Consider the following 13,175-nt stretch of genomic DNA (forward strand, 5'->3'; position numbering starts at 1 on the left):
CAATGAGAAAAATCCATACCGAAAAGTCAGCTCTAAACGAAATGAACAAATGTGAAACGATTCAAACAAAAATACCAACGACCGGAGTATGATTAAACAGTAAAAGAATAACAAATATGACAGACAGCAACGAACGACAACCAGGACAGGCACATACAGAATGCAGCGGGATTAAACATGTTTGTGAGCATAAGAACAAACTATAAAAATCTGTCGGAAATTACTTTAGTTTACGATTTTAAATGAACCAACACTGGACGAAAAGGTGTTAATCGAATACTTTCGACCATAGACAAGCGCCTACATTATGTTAATCAGAATAAACATCCAGAGGGCACCATATAACTTTCGACCATGGAAAGTGCTTACACTGGACGAAAAGATGTAAATTGAATACTTTCGACCATAGACAAGCCCCTTCACTATATAAAAAGAAGTAAATCAAGAACCTTAAACCATGGGCAAGCACCTACAATATGTGACAATATGTAAATCAAGAATCTTTAACCATGGACAAGCACCTACACTATGTGTTAATATGTAAATCAAGAACCTTTAACCATGGACAAGCACCTACATTATGTGACAATATGTAAATCAAGAACCTTTAACCATGGACAAACACCTACAATATGTGACAATATGCAAATCAAGAACCCATAACCATGGACAAGCGCCTACACTATATGACAATATGTAAATCAAGAACCTTTAACCATGGACAAGCACCTACATTATGTGACAATATGTAAATCAAGAACCTTTAACCATGGACAAAAACCTACAATATGTGACAATATGCAAATCAAGAACCTTTAACCAAAAAAACAAGCACCTGCACTGTGTTAATATGTAAATCAAGAACCTTTAACCATGGACAAACACCTACAATATGTGACAATATGCAAATCAAGAACCTTTAACCATGGACAAGCGCCTACACTATATGACAATATGTAAATCAGGAACCTTTTACCACGGACAAGCGCCTACACCATATAACAATATGTAAATCAAGAATATTTAACCATGGACAAGCGCATACACTATATAAAAAGATGTAAATCGAAAACCTTCAAACATGGACAAGCGCCTACACTATATGACAATTTGTAAATCGAAAATCTTCGACTATGGACAAGCGCCCTCATGGTATGGCAATTTGTAGTAAATTGAGAACATTCTACCATGGAAAAGAGCCTACACTATATGACAAGATGTAATTTGAGAACCTTCAACCGCTAGCAAAAGCCTACACTGCATGACAAATTACATACGACCATGGGAAATGCTTACACTGGATGACAGGATGTAAATCGAGTACTTTCGACCATGGACAAACGCAGATGTACATAGAGAATCTTCAACAATGTCATGTTAGGGTATACCGAAAATGACCAGTTTTGTGGTAATATAATACCAGTTGAAAATACCAGTAGATGTACATTGTTGTAAATGTTTGCAAATATTCCCGATAAATTTGTAATTAAAACGTATTTTTCAGTAAATCAAGGATTTGTGCGTTGCCTGAACCTAACTTTTTGGTAGAAAATTCAGGAAAATTCGATGAAAGATTTAACTGTTTTAATTTTTTAAAAAAACACGTAGAAAAATCAGTCTTTTAATTCCTGTATGAAAGTGCCGAATCAGTAATAAAGCCGTAAACTTTAAATCAGTTGTACTATTTGAAATTTACAAAATCTGCAAACAACTTGACTTACAGACATTATTTATTGCATTAGTCTAATAAACACCAATCCCGTCAAAAACCATGGTGATCTCAGGTGCTCCAGTAAGATCAACATATATATCTTGCTCTATATATGACACCCATCGTATTGACCTCAAAAGTATTGACAAGTAAAATTCATTGATTATGCCCTTAAAAACGAATTGGTATATTTCCCTGCCTAAAATTGTAGTATCGATATCATAATCGCAGTCAAAATTATACATAAAAACCAATCAGGGAAAATTTTCGAATGGCACGAATACAATAAGGTTGGTTTTATTCCCATGTAGACCACAATGACTCAAAACGCAATACCAAGCACCAAATTCAATGTTTCCAGCTTACATAAACAGACAATCTGTCAACCTCAGAGTTCTTTCTTTGCGCTAATGTGTGGCATCTGTTATCATTAGCTTGCACTTGTTCGACGACCCAAGACACAATGTTCAGCACATCCTATTGCTAAGAACTATACCATTTCATTGTTCTCTCCACTATTTTATTCAGTTTATTTCTAAAACCTTCCAAGATTTGGTGTCAAAAGAATTATTTCTGATCTTCCTAAGCAACTTATTTCCGAGAAACCATTTAAAGTATATGTGATCATTGTCGACCTCTTTCAGTTTTTTTTATCCTTGTACATTAGTAAACTTTTCAAACGCCTTCTTTTAAGGTTTTCTCGTTCTTACTGTTGCCGATGCACCATACTCTCAATCAAATACAAACAATAACTTACAGAGATGCTTTATTACCGTTTCAATAACTGACTGGTAAAAACGCACAAATGAATTAAAACATGTGTAACAGTAATCTCCCTTACCAACATTTACGCCCTTAAATGATTACTTAAATTTCTTATATATGATGGAAATTAGTTATTTGAAATACTCCATACGTATATTATCCTGAAGTGGATAAAGTCATATCTTGTATGAATTTAAGGCACATTACAGAATTCCACAATATTCCAGTATTGGGAGAAGTCCGCCTAAAAATATGCATACATAATACATTTGCATAAAAACACGAAGTAGGTTTATGCCTTTAAGAAGAGGTTCAAAATTCGAAAACAAGCTGTATTATCTACAAACTTTATCTCCTTCAATTTGGGCCACAAATTTTCCTGAAATTTTCATTCCTTTTGTATAATAGATATGAGCAGGTGGAGTATTTAACAAGAAAATATGAGCATTTTTTTAAGAGGTTGCTCATTATTGAATTTGATGGGAAAGTACGGCTAATTTAGTGTTTCTGATTGACATGCACTACAATGACGAGCAGCTTGTACTTTAGTAAAGGGAAGAATGGTGAAATGTATAAAGCCATTTAAACTTTAAAACTGAATCCCAGAATTTCTAATACAAAACATATTTCCCCTTTCCTTTTTCAAATATATTATATTAGATAGTTGTTACTACAGAATTATACCTAATTAGTTATCGAATTATTTTTATATTCAATCTGGTAAGTGTCCATTTGTACCTTGTAGAATATATAAAATCGTGTTCCATCTTTGCTCATGTATTCTGGTCTATATAATAACGACCTCAAATGCATGAAACACCTATGACTAGGAGTACAGGTAGGGAGGGACCTTTTGACTTCTATAGAAGAGGTTTATGTATTCTAAAGAATATTGTTTTACTAGGAACTTGTAAAATTATAACATTTTATTCGATCACAACATAGCAAGATTTTCACATTTGTTACCATGTACGTACAGAGTAATAAATAATTTGTTAAAAGTTTATCCTATATAATACAGTACAAAAATAGTCATGTAGGTATCCATCAATGTAAGAAGAAACTTTTCACATCTTTGACAGATGAAAGACTGTGCGGCTCCGGATATCCGCTTTGCAGGCCTGCCGAGAAAAGCACAACAATCCGAGGGGAGCAAGCGAAGGTAAGCGACAGAAAAAGAAGAGTCTAAGATTTGATTGATAAAAATATAGAAAATAAAAATTTATATATTTTTGTCAATGATATGAACTTTTTACCACAAGCATGGAAATAATTATAGGTCTTGAAAGTTTGTTCCATGCATTTAAAACGACGTCGTTTAAAGGTCTTTTGAATGTCACTGAGCGATGAGACAGTCTGAGGTGATTTTATTCGTATTGTGGTTCTTCGTTCTTTTGTTCCGTGGCTTCCATTTGTTGACGGAAGGCTTGGTATTCCTTTGGCGTCATATTTAAATCTTGACGTTTCATGTCTTCGGCTAAATCTGATACTTTGATGTCTGCAATATGCCTCTGACTACCAAAGCTTGTCATTCCTCTCTGGCTAGCTCCCCTGTTTGTACCGTACTGTAGTGGAATTTCTGCTTGAGCTTCTCTATCGAGGTCATCAGCTCGGATGTCGCAAATATGACGTACAGCGCCAAATCCTGTCATTCCCTTCTGTGATGCGAACTGGTTTGATCCGGCTTGAAGACCAATGTGTGACTGAGTTGCGGGATCGAAATCGTCGGCTCTGATATCTGACACATGACGGACAGCACCAAATCCGGTCATGCCCTTCTGACTTGCAAATTTGTTTGTTCCAGCTTGCAGTGTTATAATGTTTTCTCCGTCTTTGTCAAATTGATCAGCCCTGATGTCGGCTATATGTCTGACAGCTCCGAAACCGGTCATTCCCTTTTGACTAGCGAATCTGTTAGTACCAGCTTGAAGTGTTAATAAAGTGTTTCCTTCTTTGAGAAGATCATCTGCCTTGATGTCGGATATATGGCGAATGGATCCTATTCTCATTCCCTTTTGTGTTGCAAATTTGTTTGTACCGCTCTGAAGACCAATTGTGCCGTGGCTTTGCTTAAGTTGCTCATACGAAAATTGGACTTGGTGTTTTTCTGTTGGTTTTGAGCCTATCGTCGGTCCCTGGTAGTTATGTCTTTGGGCCTACAAGAAACAAAAAGGGTTTCTTGTCATTTCATGACTTTTGAATGATTTATGGAGTTAGCAACACAAAAGCATCGCGTGCTAGCACATCAAATATGATCTCATCGGGTATCATGAAATATTTAATCAAGGGGAGGGAATTTTGAAGGGAACCGACGATAGGCATCCCCACTTCAGTTGCCATGGAAATAACTTTTATTTAATGAAATAATTTTCATTTCTAATAAAATATATTTAGATACGTGCAATATTAAAGTTATTTCATTCAATGGTATAGCGTTTGTAGTTTTTTCTCTCACTTATTTGGATTTAATCCTTAGAATAAAATATATATTGATGTTCCTTTTCAAATTGAATTGATCAAGAACTTTGATCTTGTCTTATTGCTTTTTCTGAAATTATGAATAATTTTCCTAGGCAACTGAAATCAGTTCTTAAATCAATCTCCAATGATATTTGGAACTTTTTGTTCTAATTATTATCAAATAAAACAATTATAGTAATGATTTTGTTATAACTATCTTAAACATATGTATGTATGAATCAGTAACAATCTTTTTAAATTTAAAGTTTTACTTCAGTATGAATAAATACCGTTAAAAGAAAGTGTTAAAACTAAATTAAAGTATGATATAGAACACATTGTTACGTGTAAACAATTCTAAGTTCATGTTCATTTTTTATTATTGTATTAATTGCAAGTTAGCTTTCTAGAAAAGAAATTTCATTCTTTAGTATAGACTTACTGAATAATCCCGATGAAATCGCTTTTGCAAAACCTTGCACTTGGATACTACAGGCAACAAAAAGCTAAGCCGTTATGAGTGATGCGTTAACGTTGTTACTACAGCGAAAGCAAGCAAGTCATAGCATTGTCAGACAATACATAAAATATACATTAGCAATTAAATAAGCACAACATCTAATCAAGCAAATTATCTACATGATTTTTTTTTCACAACACTACATGGATGCATTGTTAAATTACAAAAACATACAAACTTTAAATCAAAACTGAAACCAGCAATACTATTACAATGAGTATAATTATCGATTGCTGGTGATTCACTTGAGTTTGTGAAAACTGCCAAAATTTTTCCAATAAAGTAAATGGAAAAGGTAGCGGCAGCAGAACGATTAAAAATATGAAAATTGTACTTCCAAAATTACGCATCTCATTTTTTTAAATTTTATTTTACAATATGAACATAAGGAGATGTGGTAAAATTGCTAATGAGACAACTATCAGACAGAGATCAGTGACGTGGATAAAAGCAACTTTATGCCACCGTACGGCCTGAAACAACGCTTATTTCCACCTGGTTTGCATCTCATATGATTTGTTGTAAACATCAAGAAAAACAAAACAAAAGACTTATTAGTGTGTATCATTATTCAATTATTTTTATAAAATCAACAACATACAAACAGTGACATATACATGTACATGCAGAGTTTTATGCTTTCAGAGAACTTCAGACTCACTTTTATCAAATCATCTTTACAAGACATTTATACTTAAAAGCGAAAAAAGAGAAGAAGAAAAGCTAATCTTTCAATCATCATGCATATCATTAATTAGCTTAAACGTTATAATATATAATATATAAGTGCCTACCTCTGTGCCTACGTGTGAGATTGTAGCTAAAACCATAGGGAGATTTCTAGCTTCATATAATTCTACTGTTTGGAATAAACTTGTGTTTGGTACTCCGTATTTGTGAGCTGCCTTTAAAAACTTTTCAATATTTTCCATCTAAAAAAAAGGAGAAAAAGCTTTAATATATAATATAATTTATGAATGTATTTTTTTTAATTGTTAATGAACACAATTGGCGGCTTTAATTTAAAAAAAGTTGCTCATCTGTTGTAACATTACCAGTATCAATGCCATGAATTGTTTATAGATAGTCCGAGTATAAACGATTAAAATATTATACAATAAAAATATATTTCTGAACATTTTCTCTCAGAAAAATGTAACAATAAAATCGTCAAAATTCTCGTATTTTGTTTTAATTGAATAAATATGAAAGGAGTATATATCAATGAGCATGAACCTGCTCACATACCACACGCCTCCCATATAAAGGGAAATACCTTATGGTGACTTGCCGGTTTAGTTTCTTTTAGAAATGACGGCCCTATTCAAATGAGAAGAATTAATAGTGATATATTTTGATACGAGTGGCCCTCCTAAAAGAAATGACCCCCATTTAATTTTTTCGGATATTTGAACTCATTCCAAGTATAGATAAGTTGAAACCGTCATATACATTTGAAGAACATCTTATAAAAAACAATGCAATATCCCGGACGCAAGAGTTAATATGAGATATGTTTACAAGTTCCTCTCCCAAAACAAGTCCTATATTTAAGATTTTCTGATTATAGAACTCACCCAATGTATGTATGAGTAGTACCCTATATAAACATTTGAAGAGGATCTGATAAACAAAGTAAGGCACCAGCTCCGCGAAAACAAAATGATTACAGACAGACGGACTGACGTATGGGACAAAAATATTATACCCCCACAACTTCTATACGTTGGGTATAAAAATATCTAGATTGTCAATATTCTGCTTTTCAGAGAAAGACAACTGTCTTTAACATCATCGAGAAAGCTCTAAACCACCCTTAGTCTAGAACATCGTGTAAAAATCCAACTAATTTCACCAAAGATCTTTCATCGAAGGGTTATTTTATACCTCTCAGGAGGTTTCAGTAACTAGTAGTATACAGTAAAAATACTTATATGTCTTGCTACAGCGTCAAATATTCCATTGGCATCAAATGATATTAAATCAGAACTGAACCTATCAACCGTGCAAACTGACGACTGAAGTATGTTCTCAATAATTATTTCAAAAAAGATTTCATCTTTCAATATATCCAAGTATCTATTTTCTTGATGTTTTTTTTTTTCGAATTATCCTGTTAACATTTTGTCAACTCTTTTCCAGTAGGCTCGAAATCTGATGATAGGTGGTAGTCTAAGGACCTGAGGGCAGTCAACAGTCTCGAGGTCAGTAAAACCGAAGCCTTAGGTCAGTCGATAGGGTCGAGGTATGTGTTCAGTCAGTAGGCCCAAAGCCTGTGGATTTCGTAAAAGGCAAACATTAAATGAAATAGACTCGGATTTTTATTTAATAGCTCATTTGGCGAACCATTTTTTTTAAATCTATTTATTGTTACAAAGTTACCTGTTTGAAAGGCAATTCGCTTGGTGATGATTTTAGGTCTGTTTTGGCACAGGCTGCTGGGAGACTCTCAGATGGGGTTCCATCGATTACCTTCTTCATCAAACTATAAAACAGATAATTTTTATTTTAGTTTAAACCAGTTCATGGGCAATTTATGAGACCAACTTCAGATGTAAAAGTTTTAGTATTATAATGATTTGTAAGACATAAATATATAGTATTTCTTTGAGGATTTGTTTTGGTGTTGATTAAAACTGATTTTTTTAACAGTCGGAGAATTTATGTAAGTATTTAAGTAATTTTCATTTAAAATCTCTATAAATGTACATAATAACATATCAAAACATGAGCATACATAAGCTCTTTACAAAAAAGGCGAAGGATACCAAGGGGACATTCAAAACTCGAAAGTCGAATTGAAACTGACATCGCCATGGCAAAAAAAAAAGAAAAATGACGAAAGGAAAAGTCCACAAAACATTACATAGAAAACTAGAGACTGACACTAACCGACTAAATGTTACCTCAATCTTGTGCTACAAACCATTTCAATGACGAAAGGACACGTCCACAAAACATTACATAGAAAACTAGAGACTGACTGTTACCTCAATCTTGTGCTACAAACCATTTCAATGACGAAAGGACACGTCCACAAAACATTACATAGAAAACTAGAGACTGACACTAATCGACTAAATGCTACCTCAATCTAGTGCTACAAATCATTTCAATGACGAATAGACAAGTCCACAAAACATTATATAGAAAACTACAGACTGACGCTAACCGACTAAATGCTACCTCAATCTAGTGCTACAAATCATTTCAATGACGAATAGACAAGTCCACAAAACATTACATAGAAAACTAGAGACTGACACTAACAATGCTACCTCGATCTTGTGCAACAAATCATTTCAACCCTTTCATATAATCTTTAAATATTTGTTTTCAAATTGAATGTGTTGAAGGAAACTTATTTAGCATGTGTAACTTTCACACAAACCACTTCTAATTAGTGATGGAACATTTCTACTTAAGCGTTGTACTTCCTCCATCAAATTTACTATATGTTTGTTAAGACATCTAATTTTTTTTAAAACTTACTTGCAAAGAATTACACCGTCCCTCAAACTTTTTTCAACATTAGATGGACCTTCTCCGATGTCTTCTCCAATCAATTGTTTAATCCATCCTCTGACCTCATACTCAAGTCCTGAGTCATACTTAGCGCCCATCTGAAAAAAGTCGTACAAGTATTTTAATATAAACCAAGCCAAATTGTCAAAAGTGTATAATATAATTATACATCAATGTTACGTTAATATTTAAAACTGCAATCCAAACAAATAGAATCTGGAACTTCTTTCTATTAAATTGTAAAATAAATAGCGAAATTGCAGCATCTATATATAAGTAATTAGATTTTTAGTAGTTCACAAGATTTTTTCACATTACTTCAAATATATTAATAACCATCAATTTACTTTTATTGTTAGATCTTGTAATAAGTGTTGAAGTGCTCCATAGCATGCATATATACATTTAAATATATACTTTGAGTTGCTGTATGGTGAAAGACGCAGGTGTCATTTCAGATGAACCAGTTATACAGGATTTGTTTGAAATATTGGGGTTCGTTAATTAGCAGTTTATAAATAAGAGTTAGTAAGTCTAAAGAATTGAGAAGTGATATACACATGACAACAAAAAAAAACAATAAAAATATATTAATACAAATTCAGAGTAATCAGAAGAAAACATTTTAAAACAAATTCATAAGTATATGTGAGACGGGTTTATACTAAGTTTTTCTTAATCATGAATCCCTGTATTTCTGTTGCAGTTGTGCCATTTGGAAAAAAATGTTAAAAGCAAAAGCAACATCTTTCCCTAATAAGTGGAAATAATTTAGAAGCAAAGTGTGATAACTCGACAAATAACAATAATTGCAAGTATTTACATACAGGTACTGACTTGAACTAGAAGGTATGGTATTTTAAATGCATAGATGTAAACCCTAATAATACAAGAAACGTTTCCCTATCTTTTAAAATAACTAACAAATCAACATAAACAAAAGATTAAAAAACAATGTAGTTTGAAGCGTTAACTATATATTATCAATTATTTAGATTGCTTACATAGATGTATCCATAATTAGTGACCATGAAATATTAAGCGGCCATTTTGAACAGTTTTTTTTTAGAAGTTTCTATTATAATTGCTTTAGATGATTTAGAATGCCTATACCAAGTAAGGAATATGACAGTTGTTATCCATTCGTTTGATGTGTTTGAACTTTTGAGTTTGCCATTTGATTGGGGACTTTACTTTTTGAATTTTCCTCGGAGTTCAGTATTTTTGTGATTTTACTTTTTAACTGTCACCTAGAAAATTATGCAAAATATTTTAAGGTATCGAAAATTTCCTACTTATGTTGATTGTGTACTCATTAAGTGACTTTATTTTCCAATTGTATTTTGTTTTATTTCTGTTGTCATTTTACCAAAAAAGTAACATTATGTAACACACATTAATGCTTATACGAAACTACGGCTACATAATTGATGAAGTAACGGTATGTTATGAGGCGGAAGCTTTATTAGGGTTGACTGGTATCTCTGGCAACCTATCAAGTTTGTGGGAAGTTGCCGATAACAGTATTCAATATTGTGTAGCATAAACCTGCACTCTGATAAAAGTTCACGATAAAGATACTTATATATAAAGGAAAAGTCAGAATGCTACTGAAAACTGTTGACGTCCAATTGATATACTTGTTAATCTCTTCTATCTAAATTTGATAACTTTTTATGTTGGAATATGTTTCTATAGTTAATGATCGATGTACATATTACTATCATCTATCTTTAATACTTAGAACCACCCCTATCGAATCATTTCCTATATAGGTAGATTCCGAGGTACTCAACTTTATTTAGCTAACTTATGCATGTTTGCTACCTGTTTCATCTAATACCGCTTGTCCGTTTTTGTGATTATTTTAATTCTTTTTATTTGTCATATTGAAGGAACAATTCTCTTTACTTATCATATAAGTTTTAAGTTCGTATCACAAGAACTCTTAATTTTCTTTCTTAAAAATGAAGGTTTGAGAAACAAAATTTGTATGAATTGAAGTTGAGGATGTAAGGATGGAATCATAGTTGTGATATTGTATCTTTATATTATCATGTATCATGCAGGCACTGACAGTAAAATATATTTATTAAGCATTCTATCAAAAATATCTTAAAGCTTCAGACGAGGTAAACATCTGTGTGTTTTGTTTATATGACTCATGATTCTGGTATTTGGCTCTATCTTACATTTCCTAATGCATATCCCATTAATAGCACACTGCTAATCAGATACAATTAATGTTTTTGTAGAAACTGAAAACTGTAGAATAATTTGTTTTGTAATACAGCAATAAAATTTAGGTAAAAGATTTAGATATACGCTGAACATTTCTTTTCATGGAAACCCCAATCGTCGAAGAATAAAAAGTCAGTAGATGATATCGATTTTTAGGGGTAGAATTTCCTTTCATTCATTTTGGGATTTTTACCAGTCACTGACAAAGCAACACAACTAAGGCTCAATGAATATTGTTCTCTATGTATGACGTTTAGAAACATCCCAATTTTCAAATATGGCAGGGTCCGTTATTGGAAATAAAAAGAGATTCACGTAAATATAATCTAGAAAACACCATGAAGTAACATGATCCTTTAAAACCAATTAGAGAAACCTGGTGGCTAAGGAATTTTTGGTCAATGGTGGGTTATGTTATACTGGAACAAATGTTTGGTTTCCGTTATGTATATCCGTAACATGAGTTAACTCAAATTGTTTACCCTAAAACCCCCTTTTTCCCTTTGTAAAAGTATAAGCTACTTTAAATGTGTTCTAACACCACAGGTTCTTCAAAGCTTCTTTGCATGGTTTTAAGTTGCTTACCATAACCCCCCTTTTTTTCCCTGTGTAAAAGTATAAGCTACGTTGAATGTGTTCTAACATCACAGTTTTTTTCAAAGCTTCTTTGCATGAGTTTTGATATTATATGATTATAGATACTTAGTTAATTTATTCAAAGTTAATGCATGCTCAGAATTAGTGTTTACTTGTAGCTCGTGTTATAACTATTTGATCAGCTACCATGATTCTTGTTCTGTTTGCGTGCCATCACTGTACATTGATGTGTTTTCTGTAAAGCTTGCACGAGTCAAAGTTTTTCTATTTTCTACTCCTTAATTGTGTCACATTTCTATAAACGGTACATGTAGCTGCTAAAATTTCGCTCTATGTCTATGTGCGCATGCGTTATATACCCGTTTGTAAGGATTGTCAGCAGATGGTTGCCGCCTGAGCGGTGCACTTCGGAAGCTGTTGACTTTGGATGGCGATGATGCTTCCTGTCACACAAAGTGTATTAGTTAAAACCAAACATGCAAATAAATCACACTTTTATTAGTAACCACGCACAAATATGGAACACACATATTCCAAAAACTGTAAATGATTGGTCAAACGGTACTTCGTTGTGAATTTCTTTTGGACTCGAACGTTCTTTTTTGATATATAGTATAAAGGAAGGATTGATATAAGATTTTGTCTAATTTAAGATAGGTTCATACATACTAAGATTTAAAGACGGGTTGTACAAGAGTCCAGAATGGAACGATAAAATATATATCGTATCTATAATTAATGCATGGAACACATCACATCTTAATTCCAGAGAAGCTTTCAACTGTACTTAAAGAAGGGTAAAATTAAGGATCATAGGTTCATCTTGATCTTCATTCAGGGTATATGGATGTAAATGTATGTTCTGGAAAGAAACTTTTCGAAGGACAGGTTATCGTTCTTTGTTCAATTTCGGTAAGAGGACAACTTGTATATATTACCTCCATTTTTGCAATTATTAATCTCCATTTCAGCTCATTTTTTAACTCGGTTTTAGTCTTGCCTGACTGACAAAATAACACGGTAGTAAACACAAAACGAATAAAGCATTAAGCCGTGCATTTGTACAAAAGTACACGTATATTACCCCAGCGCTAAAGTACAAGTACAAAACATGGACCCGTGCAAAAGAATACTACATATAATTAATGTGCATGCACATTTTGTTGTGTTTTCTTTGATTATTTTAAAATCTGTTCAAATGTGATCAAATGTAAAAATGATATATACTTGTACTTTATTTCACGGTCTAATATGCATGTACTTTGTATAAAGGAATCGCTCATCTTAACAATTGTTTTAAGATTTGTACATGAAATAATGGGGAATGTAAATATGGTAGATAACTAAGTGTTTTGT

The 13,175-nt window shown here is 32.8% G+C and overlaps 1 protein-coding gene across 6 annotated transcripts in view; it reads right to left on the minus strand.

Moving 5' to 3' along the window:
• Nucleotides 1–13,175, minus strand: part of LOC127700683 (calponin-2-like) — a 28,363-nt gene that overhangs the window by 14,083 nt on the left and 1,105 nt on the right. For 2 of the 6 annotated variants that reach the window (XM_052204276.1, XM_052204280.1), the window contains exons 2-4: nt 8,949–9,079; nt 7,839–7,941; nt 6,251–6,388 (exon numbers count right to left, since the gene is read on the minus strand). In XM_052204276.1, the coding sequence (XP_052060236.1) occupies nt 6,251–6,388; nt 7,839–7,941; nt 8,949–9,079 (372 nt within the window). Of the gene's footprint in view, nt 1–2,460; nt 4,633–6,250; nt 6,389–7,838; nt 7,942–8,948; nt 9,080–12,178; nt 12,263–12,757; nt 12,820–13,175 lie in introns of those variants that run through there. The other 4 variants (XM_052204278.1, XM_052204275.1, XM_052204277.1 and 1 more) reach the window with 4 other exon arrangements.

This window comes from Mytilus californianus, unplaced genomic scaffold, assembly GCF_021869535.1.
Source record: "Mytilus californianus isolate M0D057914Y unplaced genomic scaffold, xbMytCali1.0.p SCAF_5, whole genome shotgun sequence".
Lineage (NCBI taxonomy): Eukaryota > Metazoa > Mollusca > Bivalvia > Mytilida > Mytilidae > Mytilus > Mytilus californianus.